This window comes from Benincasa hispida, chromosome 1 (assembly GCF_027475165.1).
Source record: "Benincasa hispida cultivar pf3 chromosome 1, pf3_genome.v1.1, whole genome shotgun sequence".
NCBI classification, from domain to species: Eukaryota; Viridiplantae; Streptophyta; class Magnoliopsida; order Cucurbitales; family Cucurbitaceae; genus Benincasa; species Benincasa hispida.
In genome coordinates, this window is record NC_143478.1 from 30,980,294 (window position 1) to 30,996,469 (window position 16,176).

Below are 16,176 nucleotides of genomic sequence, written 5' to 3' on the forward strand. Positions count from 1 at the left end.
AAAAATCCAAAACTGTTGATGGCGTGGGCAGCCAGCACAGGCTGGCTCCTTATCAGTTAACTCCGTGTTTCAGTGTTTAATTGCTTTCAATTCCAACTCTCAATCCAAATTCACCAAACACTATAAAAATCATGATCTCTCTTTCTTTATCCATCAAACCCATCTCTAATTCCTTCAATTTCACTCCTAATTCGGATAATTTCAATTTAAATCACTTAACCCACTTCCAAAAATGGATTCTTTTTCAACTTTTTATGAAGACTACTTTTCCAGTTCCGAGAGTAGTAATTGCCGCCGCCCCTTTTATTTGGATGAGGAGATTATGCTGGCGGAGAGTAATCCCAAGAAGAGGGCTGGCAGGAAGAAGTTTAAGGAGACAAGGCATCCGGTTTACAGAGGAGTCAGGAGGAGGAACTCCGGCAAGTGGGTCTGTGAAGTGAGAGAGCCCAATAAGAAGTCAAGGATTTGGCTTGGCACTTTTCCCACCGCGGAGATGGCGGCTCGGGCTCACGACGTCGCTGCCCTCGCGCTTAGAGGTCTCACTGCTTGTCTCAATTTCGCCGATTCTGCCTGGCGGCTTCCTGTGCCGGCGTCTGCTGACGCCAGAGATATCCAGAAGGCGGCAGCGGAGGCGGCGGAGGCATTCCGGCCGGTTGAGTCAGATAGGTCTTCGGTTGATGACTCAAGGACGGAAAATTGGATGACGGCGGAGACGACGCCGGAAAACGTGTTTTACATGGATGAGGAAGCAGTTTTTGGAATGCCGGGACTGTTGGAGGATATGGCTGCGGGGATGATGTTGCCTCCACCTCAGCATTTTCGTGATGACATGGATTTTTATTCTGACGTGTCATTATGGAGTTATTAACGATCATTATTAGTCTTTACATTTACATTCAATTTATGTACATGTACATAGAAATTATAACATAAAAAGAGTGTTTTTAAGGTATTGATTTTCACATAGTTAGTAGCTTAGAATGTGCGGTTGATTGTAGCAAAAGTGATACAGTGAAAACCGAGTATTTTCCCCCACTTAACTTCTGTTGTTATCTTCTTCTTTCTTTCTCTCTCTTTCGGTGTTATTGCTTTTCTTGAGGTCTTTTCTCTACGAAAGCGATATATGTTTTCAAAAGATGCAAATTATTCAAATTTAGAAAACTCATTCTCTTCCTTATTTAAGCAAGTTCTTTGCTTCCAATCACGAAGAACAAAGCAGAAAGAAGAAAGAAGAATATGAAGTAGTTGAAAAGACAAATGAAAAACTTTGACAGGAGGTGTGAAGAAACAGTGAAAGGAAGTGAAAAGACAAGTGTTGGAATGTGTGATTCATATCATTATTCAATATTATTAACCAATTTCATTTTTAAAGTATTAACTCTTTTTTTAAAAAACAAAAATTAATAGTTTAATAAATTCTTCTTGTTCTATCATGGGGTTAATTGGAATTGTAGTGTGACTCTTCGTTTCCTTCCATCCTAACCATTAGTTAAAATTTTATTCTTTCAAAGAAGTTATATTGTTTTTAAACTTCAAAGTTTCATACTTATTTTGAAGTTGATTGATGTTTTTTTGATTGGGTGTTTAAAACTTTGGAGTTAGATATTCTTGGCTGATTATTTCTCATCGTTGGACTTTGTTATTTATATTTATATTCAAATGTTATTCATCAAATTAAAACTTACGATACATTTTGATATACGGTATCTTAAAATTCCATTTCGATACATGTTCCGTTTCACGATTTAACCTCGACTAAAAATAAAATATAGCTTCAATTTAGAGCTATATGTCCCGATATATATCCAGTTTCTATATCTTCAATATCTGTATTGTTTACTTCAGGAAACTGGGTTTTTGTTCATTCAAACTTTTTATATAGTTTGCATATCTTTCAAAACAAGACATTTTTGTGTCCTTAGCCATAATTAGAGGACACTGGCGGATCTTCGAATCTTTAATATGCAACTCATTTTTGATGAATTAAAGATTGTTGTCCTGTAATCAAATGAAACCACTTATCATAAATGTAATAAAAGGGAAATGAAGATTCATTCATCTGAAGACGGAAGAAAGAAAATTGGATTTCAAAATGATATTGAAAAGCAAGAAGATTGTAGAAGGATATCCAGCCAAGTGTTGGAAACAAACATGAAGCAGCCACAAGTGAAATACTTGTAGCAAATTGGATTTGAGCAAGCAAACTGCATAAATCAGAACTTGGCTAACATAAACTGCTGATATCAGCAAAATATTTGCATGTTTACATTGTAAATAACTAACTACCCTGGTGTTGTGGGACCTTTTTTTATCTGTTGACCAACAAATATCTCAGGACCAAAAAGTCAAAAACAAATTGAGAAGAAAAGAAAACTTATTGGTCCTGATATTCAAATATCATTATACAAAGAACATTTCAGGGTAACATTTTGGTATTCACCAAGCAACACCAGAAAAACAAGGGAACCTACCAGAGTGTTGTTGAATTAAAAATGAAATGAAAGTGCTTCGAGAAATTCCTGATGATTTCGGATCTGCTACTTCACTTTCTTGAGAAGAGTAGAAGTTCTAAATTCAGCATCATCTCTCACAAAACTCCACCAAATATATGAAAGAGGAATTGAAGTTGCATGCCAGAGTGCATGAGCATCGACATATCCTCCGTAGGGAGGGAAATCAAATGCCTCTAAAAGGATCGCAACCGCCCCTCCCAAGACTAATATCCACAACTTACATTGCGACGGATGGCGAGAAAGAACTGCCCAAACTGCCCAAACAACAAGTTGAGTAATGCCCATCACCACGCAGACCTTAGCATTTAGTCCTGAAAGGTAGTCAATTTTCTCAAGTCATACTTCTGATATCAAGGAAATATTTTATTCTTCAATCCCAATGAGAGATGGAGTCCAGTAATTCATTAATCTATTTGAACATATGACCTAGAAGCCTGATCTATTGGACATCAGAAGTTCAGACCTTTAAATTTTCTCTTGCAAGGATTCAAAGGATATTGACGATAAAATAGCAGATAGAGAAGATATTGAGAGAGTTGATAACATACAAGGAAGGGAAGGGACAGAGAAGTAATTTGTCTAATTAAGAAAAAACAATATAAGTGAGAAAAATATGTAAAGTATAGAAATGGTGAACTTAAGCACCAGATGGGAACCACCAAATCTCACCATCATATTCCCTGATAAAATTGTTAAGAGAATTAACGGTAAAAGAAAGCACAGAACAGAAAAATTGTTTAGTCAGTTTCACTTAGCTGATTCACAGTTCTACTTCTACATATGTCCAGGAAATGTAATATTGAAAAGATGGAAAATCTGAGAACCATAAAAGATGCTTAGGGATATATCTACAGCTAATTGAAAAATGAATAGGAAAATTGCTTCCAACCGAAAGAGCTAAAATTACATTTACATTCAAGAAATAGGGTCTAAAGGATTGATAGATTACCATAATCAAGTTTATAGAAGTTCAGATACAAGATGTGTGTTGTCACGAACGAGATTATAGGAGCAGATACCATAACTTTAGCAGCCTCGTCTCTCACATTAAGGGCTCGCAGTATTGCTACAATTAGGGAAAATCCAATAAATGCCACAGCTGAAGAATAATCCAGCTTCTCAGTCAACTCCACATCTCTACAAGCAATTTAAATCCAAGCACCATAGCAACGCAGGTAGTAAGTTAGAAATGTGAAAAATTTCCTTGTATATAAGTAGAGCATACAGTATGGTAGATCATGTAGCCTGATAACCTCACTGTTTGCCATGTCGAAGATTAAATTATATAATGCCTTACCTACAATGAAATGCAGCATTCCAAAACCAAGAATTCATGGCTAAGATTCCATAGATATGCCACAATCCTGTATACTCATAGTAGGTCTTCTTATTGGGCTTCATTGGAAGCTTGTAGTAAAGAAGAATGAAAAATGATATCCAGCCATGAAATTGCACGGCAAGATTGAGGGTAGCAAGAGCAACTGCAACTGGTTCCTATCATATTAATGGAAAAGTTATAGATGAGCTGAAGAAGAGCAGGATGGGAAAGGACTTAGATATGAAACGAAGTGATTGGGCAAACCTGAATGCCATAAACTCGTCTAAATGGCCATTTGCCATGGTATTTGACGGGCTTATCACCAAGATTAGTTCTTTCTTCCTCCCTAGCAAGCATACAGTGGTACCTGCAATCGGTCTGGCAGTCCCACTGTTTCCAGCGTAAATACAAAGGTTCCTGCAGATACCATGGACCATCTACAGGCTTCCCATCAGATGAGAATTTGCAATGTTGGAAACATTTGTCACCAGCACACCCAGATTTCTCACACTGCACCACACAATCCCTGACATATAATAGCCAATGAAATCAATGAACTACCACATTTTCTCTCAAAACAAAGAACGAAAAATTAAATCACCTTGTTCCCACTCTATCCAAAGTCCAAACCAATGTTTAAGGTAAAGATTCAATGACTTAATAACTTAATACCAATCCACTGAAGCTGAAACTAGTGCCTAAATAAGCAATGTTCACAAATCACAAGCGCTTAATCATCGTGGAACTTCTAATAATAAGCTTGATGGATGCTCAAATAGTGAACTAAAACGATTGTTTTCACAATTCAAGGCAGTAGCAAAGAGCCCTCTTTGTATTTGGGAATTTCCCCCAACAAACAAATAGTAGAATGAACAGGTTAAAAATAAAATTTAAAAGAAAAAAACCAGAGAATTACAAAACATTGCATTCGTTGATTCACACACCAGCACAGTACAAACCCCCACATATTAAAAAGAAAATCAAAGTTTCCCATGATGGAGACCAACCCCATTCAATAACCACAAGCAAACAATAAATTAAACACAGACTCGGAAGGATAACGCATTAAATCAAAATCCCATTTACAAGACAAGTGTAGAAATAGCTAAAGAGGGGAAAATCAAAATGAGGTGTCCAATAAAAAGCCGAAGGAAAGCAACGGGGAAGAGTTTCAGAGGGTAGAGAGAAAAAGAAATTACTTGTAAATAGGATCAGAGTCACCGGGGCTGGCGTAAAGGGGATGGAGGAAGAAGAAGAAGAAGAAGAAGAAGAAGAAGAAGAAAGCAAGAAGAGGGCAATGAGGAAAGGCGGCCATGAGATATGGGTGGAAAGTCAAAGGGAGGTTCAGAGAGAATTGAAGGGAATTAAGGGGTGAGAGTGAAGAATCGAATAGAAAGGTTCCATGAATCAGAGAAAAGAGATTGTTCTGAAACAGAAACAGAAACAGAAACAGAAACAGAGGCGAGCAGTGGAGTGGAGGCGAAGAGGATGAAGAACAGAACAGAACAGAAGAGAAATAGAAAGAAAGGATTTTTTTTTTTTTTTTTTTAATATAATTTAATGGGAATTTTCAATTTGGTGTTTATGGAAATTGGTTGGGCAAACGGGAAAGAAGAAAGAGGAGATCGGAATCCTGGTGAGGTGATGATCTTTGGACTTTGTAGTGATTGACTTTTTGACACGTGGACGCATTGATGCTCTCCTCCATTCTTCTCAATACTCCCCATTTCTTTTGTCGTCTTCCTTTCTTTATTATTATTATCATTACTATTTTTTTCCCTTTTCATAATTATATCACACACTTTAATTTCAAGTACTTATTCGTTATTAACGTTCAATGTGGAATTTCATAAAGAAAATTAATGCAATTTACCTAATTACCTTTCTTTTTCTTGTTCTTTTCAATGTATGTCCTTTTAAACAGATTGTTTGTCATTTACTCTCTTTTTCTCCAGATTAATATTTTCTTTTCGAAAAAAAATGCATATTTACTTTAAAATAGTTCCAAAAAAGTTAATATGGAAACTTGTTTCTTGTATAAACACTACAAGACATGGTCAGTCTCATCTTTTATACTTATCCTCTATTTTTTAAATTATTTTTAAAAATGAAATTATGAAAATTATTTTATTCTCTTTTTAAGTTCAAATATTGCGATGTGATAGATCGAACCACCGCCTTTTGAGAAGATAATTAATATTTCTTCTATTTAATTATTTACTTAGATTGACATAACTAAAACTAATTTGTGAACGGTAATATTTAATGAATCAAGTTCAATAGCTAACCAAGTAAACATAATACAATTGACATGTATTTACTTCCCTTCAGGTTGAAGGTTTAAATTTCTATACTCTTCTTTATACTAACAAAATTAAACTTAAGTTAGATATCAATAGCTTTTTCTACGGACTTAAAGTTGAATCTTAATTCTCACATTCACAATAGGAGAATAAGAAATTTTAATGTATTTATCATTAATAAAAATGTTAAATATGACTCCGTACTAGTTTAAAAGGAGGTTTGATTCATTTATCATTTATTAATGTAAGAAAATTTTTTAACATATTTTATTTGCTTAGAATGTAACACTATAAATATGAGGGAATAGAATTCTTGACTTCAAACTTGTTAAAAATTTACAAATATTTTAATCCACTCAACCATATGGTGCAATGGTTTACGAAAATTTTTTTTCAACATCATGTTGAATGGTGCTCTAGGTAGTTGGTTTTAAATATCTAACAATTAATAATATTAATGAATTGATTTAAATCATCTAAAATACTGTATTTGCTCCAATGTTAATGTCACAAACTGAACAGGACTTACGCATCCGACCTTCACATGGAATTGACAGTAAACTTGTGTTTTTGAGTTTTTTTTAATTGTATTTTGGAGAATTAAACAATTTGTAAGGCACAAAAAGATCTATACACCAATGTGTTGTTTGTCACAAACGCCCTAATGCTTAAATTAATGAATCAATCTATGTAATAGATTTAGGGTTTCAAGGCGAAGAGTCAATTAACTTGTTTTTTCTCGTACCTGTAATGATGCTAGTGATTGACTTAAGTTGTCTTGTTAAGGTTTCAAAATTGCTTTAGGATATATCTTCATTTCTCCTAGCTAAGGGACATGCCCCATTTCATATTATGCTAGGGTCGATCACGTTCTTGATTGAGGTTGAGCACCATCCCTAAGCCCATTTTGATCTTGGGGTGATACTTTAGGCTGGAGAATGGGTAGAACATGCCCATTTACTATTTTGCTCAGCTAGGCCTCAACCTTGGTTGTGGTTAAACACGTTCATTTTAGCCTTGACCCAAGCTAACCCTCTCCCTTGCGCTAAAAACGGACCTTTGATGCTCTACTTTTTCATGAACTTTGTTATTTTCTAGATCTTGTTCTTTCTTTATTTTGTGTCCATTATATGTCTAGAGTCGCTCATAACAATCTCTATAAAACATTCAACACGGTTTAGTTTCGAAGCTTTGTATCAAAATAAAAAATAATTTCACTCATGATCGCATCAATTTTTTTAATTAATTAATCAAACCTAAGCACGTCTTGTGAGGACAGATACAATTGATAAAAGTGTAGAATATCGAAACAGATTCTAAATCTTATTAAATAATGAATGGAAAACCAACCACTAAAAGAAATATTAGCTATAGAAAAACTACAGAAAGATATTGTTTTCTTTTGCTCTCCACCAGACAAAAGGGTTATAAAAAAATGCAATGTCAAAATTCAAACACAAATCATGGATGACCAGAACAACTACCTATGCATTTAATTATTTGTTTTCAAATATGTGTCTGGTTTTATCCCAAACAATTACATCATTACATTCATAAATTTTCTCTCTCTAAGAGAATGTGATTATAGCATTGAGGTTTGCAATACATTCAGTGGGGAGAGAGAGGAAAGAATTGAGAAACAAATCATCAATGGGGTCAACAGTAGCCACCCCCACCAATCTGCACTTTCCTTTATCATCCAATCTTTCTCCTTGTCCACTTCTTATGCTTCCTTTTGATTCTTCAGAACTCAGCACTGTCTTTACTAGCAATGGAGGAGCTTTATACAAACTCCCAATTGAGAACATGAACTTTGCCTCGAATTCAAGCTCAACCTGCTTGCACATATAACAATCAAATCTTTGTCATTAATCTTTATAATTAAATAAACCAGTTTTTAAAGATTTTGTTGGGCTAGGACTGTTATCAAACACCTTATGGGCATGAGTACCTTGCCAGACTCTTGATTGATGTTCCCATGGAATAATTCAGGAAGAATATCAATCTTCAGAAACGGTGGCAATGGCAGACCCAGAAACTTGGTGGTTTGAGTTGTCAATGGTGGGATATAGAGAGTGTCAACATCGAAAGAAACTGAAACATGGTTGCTGCTGCTGTCACCACAGACCTTAGCAGATCCAGTTCCTGTTCCTCCTTCAGCATCGTATTGGAAATCAGGGTATCTGGAGATGCCAAGCTTGCAGGCTGTGAGAGATTTGAAATGAACGGTGGAAATATCAAATTTTGGGATCTTTGTGTCGGTGGGAATGGTGGATGTTTCTTGGTTTTGACTGTTGAGACAAAAAGTAGGACAAAAATTGATGCTTTTACCTCCAAGTTTGGGTATTTTTGAGGCAAATTTGAAGAGAATTGGGGTATTGGGGGAGTTTAGCTTACACCCCATATGGGGAACTCTCTATTGTTAGGTCGTGTTAAGAGAAAGAGAGAGAGTGATGATAAAGCAAGAATATCCAAAATATCCCTGAAATCAAAGCATAGTGTTTTTATGAGGCTGTCTTTAATTTGTGTGATTCTTAATGACTTATCCTTTATCCTTTTATCTCTAAAGCTTGGGCTTCCACACGCTTATTCTACTTCTTTTCAATCCCAACCAAACATAAAAAGGGAGAGAATAAAAAGTTTGTGGTTCATACTTTTTATGCCATCACTTTTTAATCATTAGTACTCAAAGGCTAACCTTGGTTCTTTTTTCCATTTTATTTTCTTTTTCCGCTTCTGTTTCCATAATGATAAGATTTCCATCTGTCAATCTCTTCAACGACTTCCATAATCTCTGATGAATTCCTCAAATAAAACCTTTTTTATTATTGGAAGAAGAAAGAGGCTTATGAATTTGTTTATGTACAAGTTATTGTGAACTGCTTTTCAAAGACCTCACAAAGAAATCCAACAGTTGACTATGTAAATTGAATGATACAATAATTGATGTCTTATCTATTGTTTTAGATCGAACATGTTATTGTTTCTTTTACCTCTCTTAGTATGATGACAACCCTAAAAGCACACCTACTATTTAGGGCCCAACTAGAAATTGCTGTACAGTACTATCATTTAGGATATTCTTCTTTGGGCAGAGGTTTTTTAAGACCAAGACTGCAGAAACAAACAACAAAAGCATCACCCATCCCCAACTACTCCCTTAATTATTCACTAAAAAGGAAAGAAACCAAGGAAGATAATACTATCTGAAAAAACATCCTTCCAAATCAAAGAATAGCTTTAAGAGGATGCCAAAACTAGTGACAAAAATGAAAAATATTAAACGCAACCCCACGTAAATAATGTCTTCAATTAGAAGATAGAATCTTGAAAAGTGAGACTAGTCCCCATTAAGGAGCTTAATAGGCAAGCAAAGACACCAATCCTTGGTCTCTTGATTCATATATTTTCTTAATATCTTATTTCTATAATCATCTATAAAATATTAATTAAAATTTTAACTAGAAACTAAAAATTATTCCAAAATATAGATAACAGTGTCATCATATATATGTACTTATTTTGAAACATGCATAAACATTTCATTGTTTGAAAGGGAAAAAAAGAGAGAACAGAAACATTTCTAAGTCATTGATAGGTACAAAGAGAAAAGTTCGGTAACTTAAGACAACCACTAATAAGACATGAATACAAACAAAGAGAAGCTAAACGTATAAGGTATAACTATGACCCAGATCTTAAAGAAATATAAGATTCACTTTATAAACAGATTTTATTTTATTTTTATTATTATTTTTTTCTCTAGAGGACAATTGTCTAAGACTTGCACGACACAGTATTTTGGGTCCGTCTCTCAAAGAATGATAGTTCACAAGTTGAACATGACCTTAATAGCATTACCACCACGCGCACTGGTTTCAAAAGCATCTTCCACCTCCTTTTGTGTGAAACCAAATCTGTGTGTTATAAGCGGCTTCACATTGATCTTACCACTTCTTATAAACTCCAAGCAGAGAGGCCACGTGTTTTTGTACCGAAACACGCCAACCACGTCGACTTCCCTGCCATATAAAGCTTATTATACTCTGTAAAATGGAAAAAGAACTTGTGTATGCAGAAAGCAGTTATCAAGTTACCTTGCTGCAGCTGCAATTAGTGGAACAGTCATCTTGTTGTGACCCATTCCAACGAGACAAACTTTACCACCAGCTCGGGTGGCACTTAAAGCTGTTGACATTGTCTTGTTAAAGCCAGCACAGTCGAAGCTCACATCTACCTCAGTTTTCATGGCTTTTTGTATCTGAGCAACATCTTCATCTACATCCTGCAACATTAGATGCATTAGTTATGTAGTAATCGACAGTAAAACTATGTACTTTGACAAGTCTGGAGCTTTGTAAGAGTCGAAAACACTGGTATTTCTTGAGTGTGAATTTGAGCTTTGCCCAAGTTTTACTAACCTCTCTAGACAGATCATAAAAATTGGACAGTTGAACGTAAATAAATGAAGGTGGTTGTGTTATGAAAGGATGGAAAGTTTTAATGGATTTCTTAAAGACAGGGAAACCTGAATGTCAATTGAAACTTTAACAACTTCATCTGCTCCAAGCTCCTTTGCAACAGATAATCGATAGTCATCCACATCGACAATGACAATCCGTGGGGCACCAAATGCACGTGCAGCCATCATAGTGACAAGCCCAATTGGTCCAGCTCCCATGACCAAAACATTTGTTTCTGGACCAATGTTAGCTCGTCGACAAGCATGAACACCAACACTTAAGGGCTCACACATGGCTCCTTCCTCTAAGCTGACATTTTCTGGCAATTTAAAACACAGGTCTGCTGGATGAACCACCTGTTGGAAAGAAAAGCATAAACTTGATATACACCACACATTTCTTATCATTCAGATTTCCAGAAATCCTATCATAGAAATTCAATCAGAATTAACCAACTCAATCAGAATGAAGTCAAAATGACAGTTCTTACAACATACTTTCGACAACATTACCGGGTAAAATTTCAAGTTCAAGGGCATCGGACAAGGGGTATCCACACCAAATGTATGCATCAATGAATGTAATAGTTCATTTAAAACTACCTCTTCTTCTGAAAGGCAAAGATATAAGAATATCTTGATGGGGCAGCAATAGTAAATTTGCCACATTAATTAAACCTTGCTTCTTCCCTTATCTATAAGAATCGCTAGAGTTTAAAAAGACTACAAATCAAGTCCTTGAAGTCATAACTTAAGCGATCCACTGCACTGATTTGTGCAAGAAGATGAAAAGACTAGCAGAGGATAGCAGTGAATACGACATAACCAAGAAAAACACATCGGAAACAGCACCAACGTATTCATAAGCAGAATAATTGTTTCCCTCTCGTAAAATTTTTCATTCTTAAATCACATGGAGTCTCAAGAAGCATAGAGGTCGGTTACCTCATTTGCAAGAGAACCGTGAACAGGGGGAGTGGCAAAGAACTTCATCTCTGGGCATAGATTGTAGCGGCCTTCTTTGCAGAGACTACATCTCCAGCAACTAATTCCAGGCTCCAGCGCAACCTGATCCCCCGGCACCAAATGCTTAACATCAGCCCCAACTTCTGCGATAATCCCAGCACATTCATGCCCAATGATCATTGGCTCTCTAACGACGAAATGTGCACATCTCAGTGTCTGAAAATATGCAGACAGAGCATAAGTCCAAAATGAAAGATAATATTGATTGATAGACCCTTCCTACCATCACTTTCTCCTCTCAGACTCAAATAAACACAGGTTTTATGAGTAAGTAAACTAAACCAAGTATATGAACTTTTCAGGATCTGCATCTCATATTCTTCTCTCGTCAATTTCCAGATCAGAATTAATAAAAAAAAGGGCATGGATTTAACATGGGAATGAACAAAACAGAAAAACCCACGATTCCAAAGTTTGAAAAAATAACGAAAACAGCTGAGGGAGGAAAAGCTACCTTGAGGTAGTGAACATCACTGCCGCAGATACCAACAGCCTTCATCTTAACTCTAACATCATGGGGTCCTAAATTCGACATCAAGAAAGCGTTCACTGATATTACTAAGATGGAAAAAGTTAAAGAAGATGAAGAAGAATCTAGATAAGAAAGCGGATGATTCATCAGGAACAAGCATACTGAGCAGGAGTGCAGTGACGGAAGTACATGAGAAATAATTAATACGGTGCACAGCAATAAGAATAGTTGCATACCAAGAGGAGGAAGGTGGAAAGGTTGAATCTTCAGGTTATTGACACCCAAAAGCCAAGCAGCCATATTCTCTTCAACTCCATCTTCCCCACTGCCGCCCTGAGACATTTCTACTTTTCCCATGATTTCTCTCTGTTTCTTTCTCTAGTCCCTGCGTGGACCGAAATTCGAAAGGGTCGTTTTATGGGCTTGAAAATTTGAGGCACAGGTGTGGCCGTAGGTGGTTGTGGATGAGATCCAACCCTCACTTGTTTACTATTATTAAAATAGATTTGAAAAGAAAAAAGAAAAACCAATCGTATCTCTGTCTCAATCTCAATCTCAATGAATTTCACTCTTCAGTATCTGTAATTCTAATCAATACCAACTTGATTTTGATTTTGATTTTGATTTAAGCAGATGCAGAGTGAAATAAAAAGGACATCAGAAGATAAAAAATTCAAAAGAAAGCGTTTATATATTTATGGTAATTTTCGTGTGTGTGGGGCCACCTCTCTGAGATATTTGGCCGATTTGAGAATTCTTATCCAAATCCGTTGCATCAACAATATTAAATTTAAACAATTTTTTTTTTGGGTGTTTTCAAATTTTCTAAATTTGATAAACTATTTATAAACCTAACAAAATACACCATTCATCAGACATGGACGGTAATCAAATCGTCTATCTCTAATAGATAAATACTTAAAAATATTTTTAATAGTTTTTTCGTTTTAAATAAAGAATAATAATTATTATTATTTGGCTGATATATAGGATGGATTGGATATTGATGATCCAGAACTGAGAGTCAAAAACCAAGAATAATAAGATAAAAGATCCCTTCCCTCTCTTCAAATTCATTGCGTGAATCAAATGGTTAAGGCTTCTAATTTCTGCAGTTCCACTATTCTCCTGGTGAGAGGCTTCGGTGCTGATATGATTTCTAAAAGAAAATCATATTTTGAATCTAAACGGTGCATATAATATGGAAAAATATCAAATTAAAAGATAATGTGAAAAAGAAGTACACACAATCAAAATAACTGAAGTATTGATGAACACTATGATGCTAACAAAGTGACCCACACATAGATAAGAGAGAGAAATAATACACAATATGTCAACTCAATTCGATATAACTTTACCTACATATGAGGGGCTTAGGACTCAATTGAAAAGAAGATAATAATATTCACAAGGTTTACATGAAAGCTTACTTATCCGATAGAACTAGTATCAAGTAAGATAGTAGTTTGAAATCCCCCTAAACTCAATATCACCTATCTCAAGATCTTCCAACTACTTAGGCACCCTCTGAGTCAAAAGCTTTTAGCTTGTTCAATCTTGTACGTTTAGGTTCCCCTAAACTCAATGCTTCTTTTCAAGAATCTCACCGTCTAAAAAAAAAAATTGGTTGTGTTTCTTTCTTTTTCTTTCTGCAACCGCTGTACACACCCGTTGTTAATTTGTCAATCAAAAACCTACTATACATCTATTTTTTAAAACTTCCTTTTATATCAACTTCTCGTTCTTAATTCGTCAATCAAAAACCTATTATTCATCTATATTTAAAACTTCCTTTTATATCAACTTCTAAAAGGAAGAGACAGACAAGGTAGCCAACATTAATACCAAAAAGGTTAGTAGACAAAACATTCCAAACATGAAATCAAACAGTCTAACCCGTCAACCAGAAAGGATCATGTGCCAATAACAAGCCCCTCTTTGGCAGAAACATTTTTTTTTATTGGCAATCATGTGCTGACAAGAGGAGCAAGAAGCCAAACAAAAAGAACTGCAAACCAACCAACAACACAACAATTTGCAAATCAACCAACAAAACAAACCAAACCTAAACCAAACAGCTGAGTCAACCAAAACAAACCAATATAACAGTATATCCACACACAAACCAAACCCCAGTACAACACCACTCCCCTTTGATTTCCATAAGACGAAAATTAAACGTGTGGAGATGAAGGAGGATGTGAAGTAGATGGAGCATCATCCAGAGGCAAAAGCAAACTCAGCAACTAAATTAGAGTATCCACAGACGCTCGATGATCAGTAAGAGAACGAATGATGCTACTCAAGGTTCATGATTAAGAGGCCAGCACTTATAAAATACAAGTTCCAAGATCTATGGGAATCAAGAGACCACCTTCAGAAGCACAAAGATCATCAAGCACATGTATGTCATCAGACTTGGGTAGACAAATGTTATGCATAGTATCAAGCACATGGGAGCCTTGAAACAGTTTGTAGCTTAAGTTGATACACTTGGCAGTAGGACCAGAAGCATCAGATGAAGTAAGAATGGTGGGGCACTGAGTAAGCATTATACCACACCAAAAACGTGGGAAACAAATAGGTAGTTTGATAGCGAAGGATTCAACATGATGCAACACTTGATTGTGGGTAAAAACACCGAAAGTAAATCAGGAACTTGTTCCAATCTGATAAAGTAGGCTGGCAAGAGAGAAGATACCCCAGAACCATGTATGGACTGACACCAATTATACAGATTTTATGAATAATATCATATTTGACACTCAATGTGGTAACAGAAAGTTGACTAGACGAAGGCCAAGAAATGTAGGTTCCTCCGGTTAACTCAAACACCAAGGTTTCAATCGAAGGGTGTGGAGCACCAAGAGTGGGACTATCATCACGATTAAGAAAATCATTGATAACTTCAGGAGATATAATAAAGCAGACACCTCTAACATGTACTTTTCTATAGTCAGAACTACTAGGATCATCAAACGAATTTAGAAGATTAATGAAGAACTCATGAATAAGCTGAGGATAAAGTGGCCCAAGTTGGTTAACCGTCTTTATTAAACTAGCTTGATTGATAAGTTCCATAATGTCCATACAGGGCTGAGTCTTGTTAGATATAGTTTGTTAATCAATTCTTCTTCCCACAACATACTTCCATTTTCAAACATTCTCTTCATAGTGGAAGGAAACACCATCGATGGGAATGAAGTAACATTTAGAGGAATCTTTCTCCGATCGGTTCTGGTAGTCACTCTTTTAGGGGCCATAGTAACATCCACATCTGAAGATGAGCGAGAGTGAACACTAGATACATGATCAGAAGGTTTCTCTGAAGAAGGAGGAAGTCTCGAGTGAGTTCTAGATGAGGGACCAGGATTCTATGACGACAAATGTTTATATCAAAAATAAAAGAAATTGGACTATTTTATTAAGTAAAGAATTTAAACAAAATTTCACCTCAAAATTCCATACCATTTAAGTCGAGGTACCCCTAAAATATAAATTTTAAATTAAGAAAAATTAACCAAAAATGAAAATTCCTAACACCTAAATTCTTTCAAAACAAGTTCATGACAAAAAAGGGGAAGCATTTTCTTGTCCCTTTGGTGCTATTACGAATTCCTCTTGTCAGTTATTCGAGTATCCTTGTGTCACACCCCCTCTCGACTATAGATAGCTATTATATATAAATCTTAATTAATTTTTAAGAACAGTTACAAGGTTCATATTATTACACAATATTAGCTTTAACAATCCATGACTTCCAAAGATAACCCAAGTCGAGTCTCGCTCTATGAGAGAGTAACAGTTCCAGACCATGGGTGGCTTTTCCCAGAATGTTCCGCTTTCGCTATCTGGGGGGAGGGGGAAATAAAACATTGAAAAACGTGAGCTAAATAGCCCAGTGAGTGGTAACTTTTAAATAAGACAAGTTTTTTGTTTTAAGGAAATATTTTTGGGAAACCAATTCTACATTCAAGCAATCATCACACATAAAAATGCAACCCTCCCAACCTGATAACTGGATATCCCTGGCATGATCATGTATTTCCCTGGATATTCTTGCGAATTCTCGATATGAA

The 16,176-nt window shown here is 35.7% G+C and overlaps 4 protein-coding genes across 4 annotated transcripts; 1 reads left to right on the plus strand and 3 right to left on the minus strand.

The window, feature by feature from the left end:
* Window positions 1–232: 232 nt before the first annotated feature.
* LOC120087730 (dehydration-responsive element-binding protein 1A-like) lies at window positions 233–1,040 on the plus strand. The gene has a single exon (XM_039044617.2). It carries the CDS (start codon window positions 233–235, stop codon window positions 866–868), a length of 636 nt encoding a protein of 211 aa, XP_038900545.1. The 3' UTR covers window positions 869–1,040.
* A 1,150-nt stretch (window positions 1,041–2,190) lies between these two features.
* LOC120070361 (uncharacterized) lies at window positions 2,191–5,531 on the minus strand. The gene is made up of 5 exons (XM_039022300.2): window positions 5,031–5,531; window positions 4,096–4,357; window positions 3,811–4,007; window positions 3,463–3,650; window positions 2,191–2,824 (listed from the first exon to the last, which is right to left on the minus strand). The coding sequence occupies exons 1-5, from the start codon at window positions 5,144–5,146 to the stop codon at window positions 2,538–2,540; spliced, it is 1,050 nt and encodes a 349-aa protein (XP_038878228.1). The 5' UTR covers window positions 5,147–5,531; the 3' UTR covers window positions 2,191–2,537.
* A 2,071-nt stretch (window positions 5,532–7,602) lies between these two features.
* On the minus strand, window positions 7,603–8,685 carry LOC120083567 (ATP-dependent Clp protease ATP-binding subunit). Its single transcript, XM_039039387.2, has 2 exons — window positions 8,086–8,685; window positions 7,603–7,969 (listed from the first exon to the last, which is right to left on the minus strand). The coding sequence occupies exons 1-2, from the start codon at window positions 8,536–8,538 to the stop codon at window positions 7,703–7,705; spliced, it is 720 nt and encodes a 239-aa protein (XP_038895315.1). The 5' UTR covers window positions 8,539–8,685; the 3' UTR covers window positions 7,603–7,702.
* Window positions 8,686–9,703: 1,018 nt separating this feature from the next.
* Window positions 9,704–12,760, minus strand: LOC120083558 (GroES-like zinc-binding alcohol dehydrogenase family protein). The gene is made up of 6 exons (XM_039039374.2): window positions 12,331–12,760; window positions 12,077–12,144; window positions 11,542–11,778; window positions 10,663–10,953; window positions 10,232–10,419; window positions 9,704–10,156 (listed from the first exon to the last, which is right to left on the minus strand). Exons 1-6 carry the CDS (start codon window positions 12,449–12,451, stop codon window positions 9,964–9,966), a joined length of 1,098 nt encoding a protein of 365 aa, XP_038895302.1. The 5' UTR covers window positions 12,452–12,760; the 3' UTR covers window positions 9,704–9,963.
* Window positions 12,761–16,176: the final 3,416 nt, after the last annotated feature.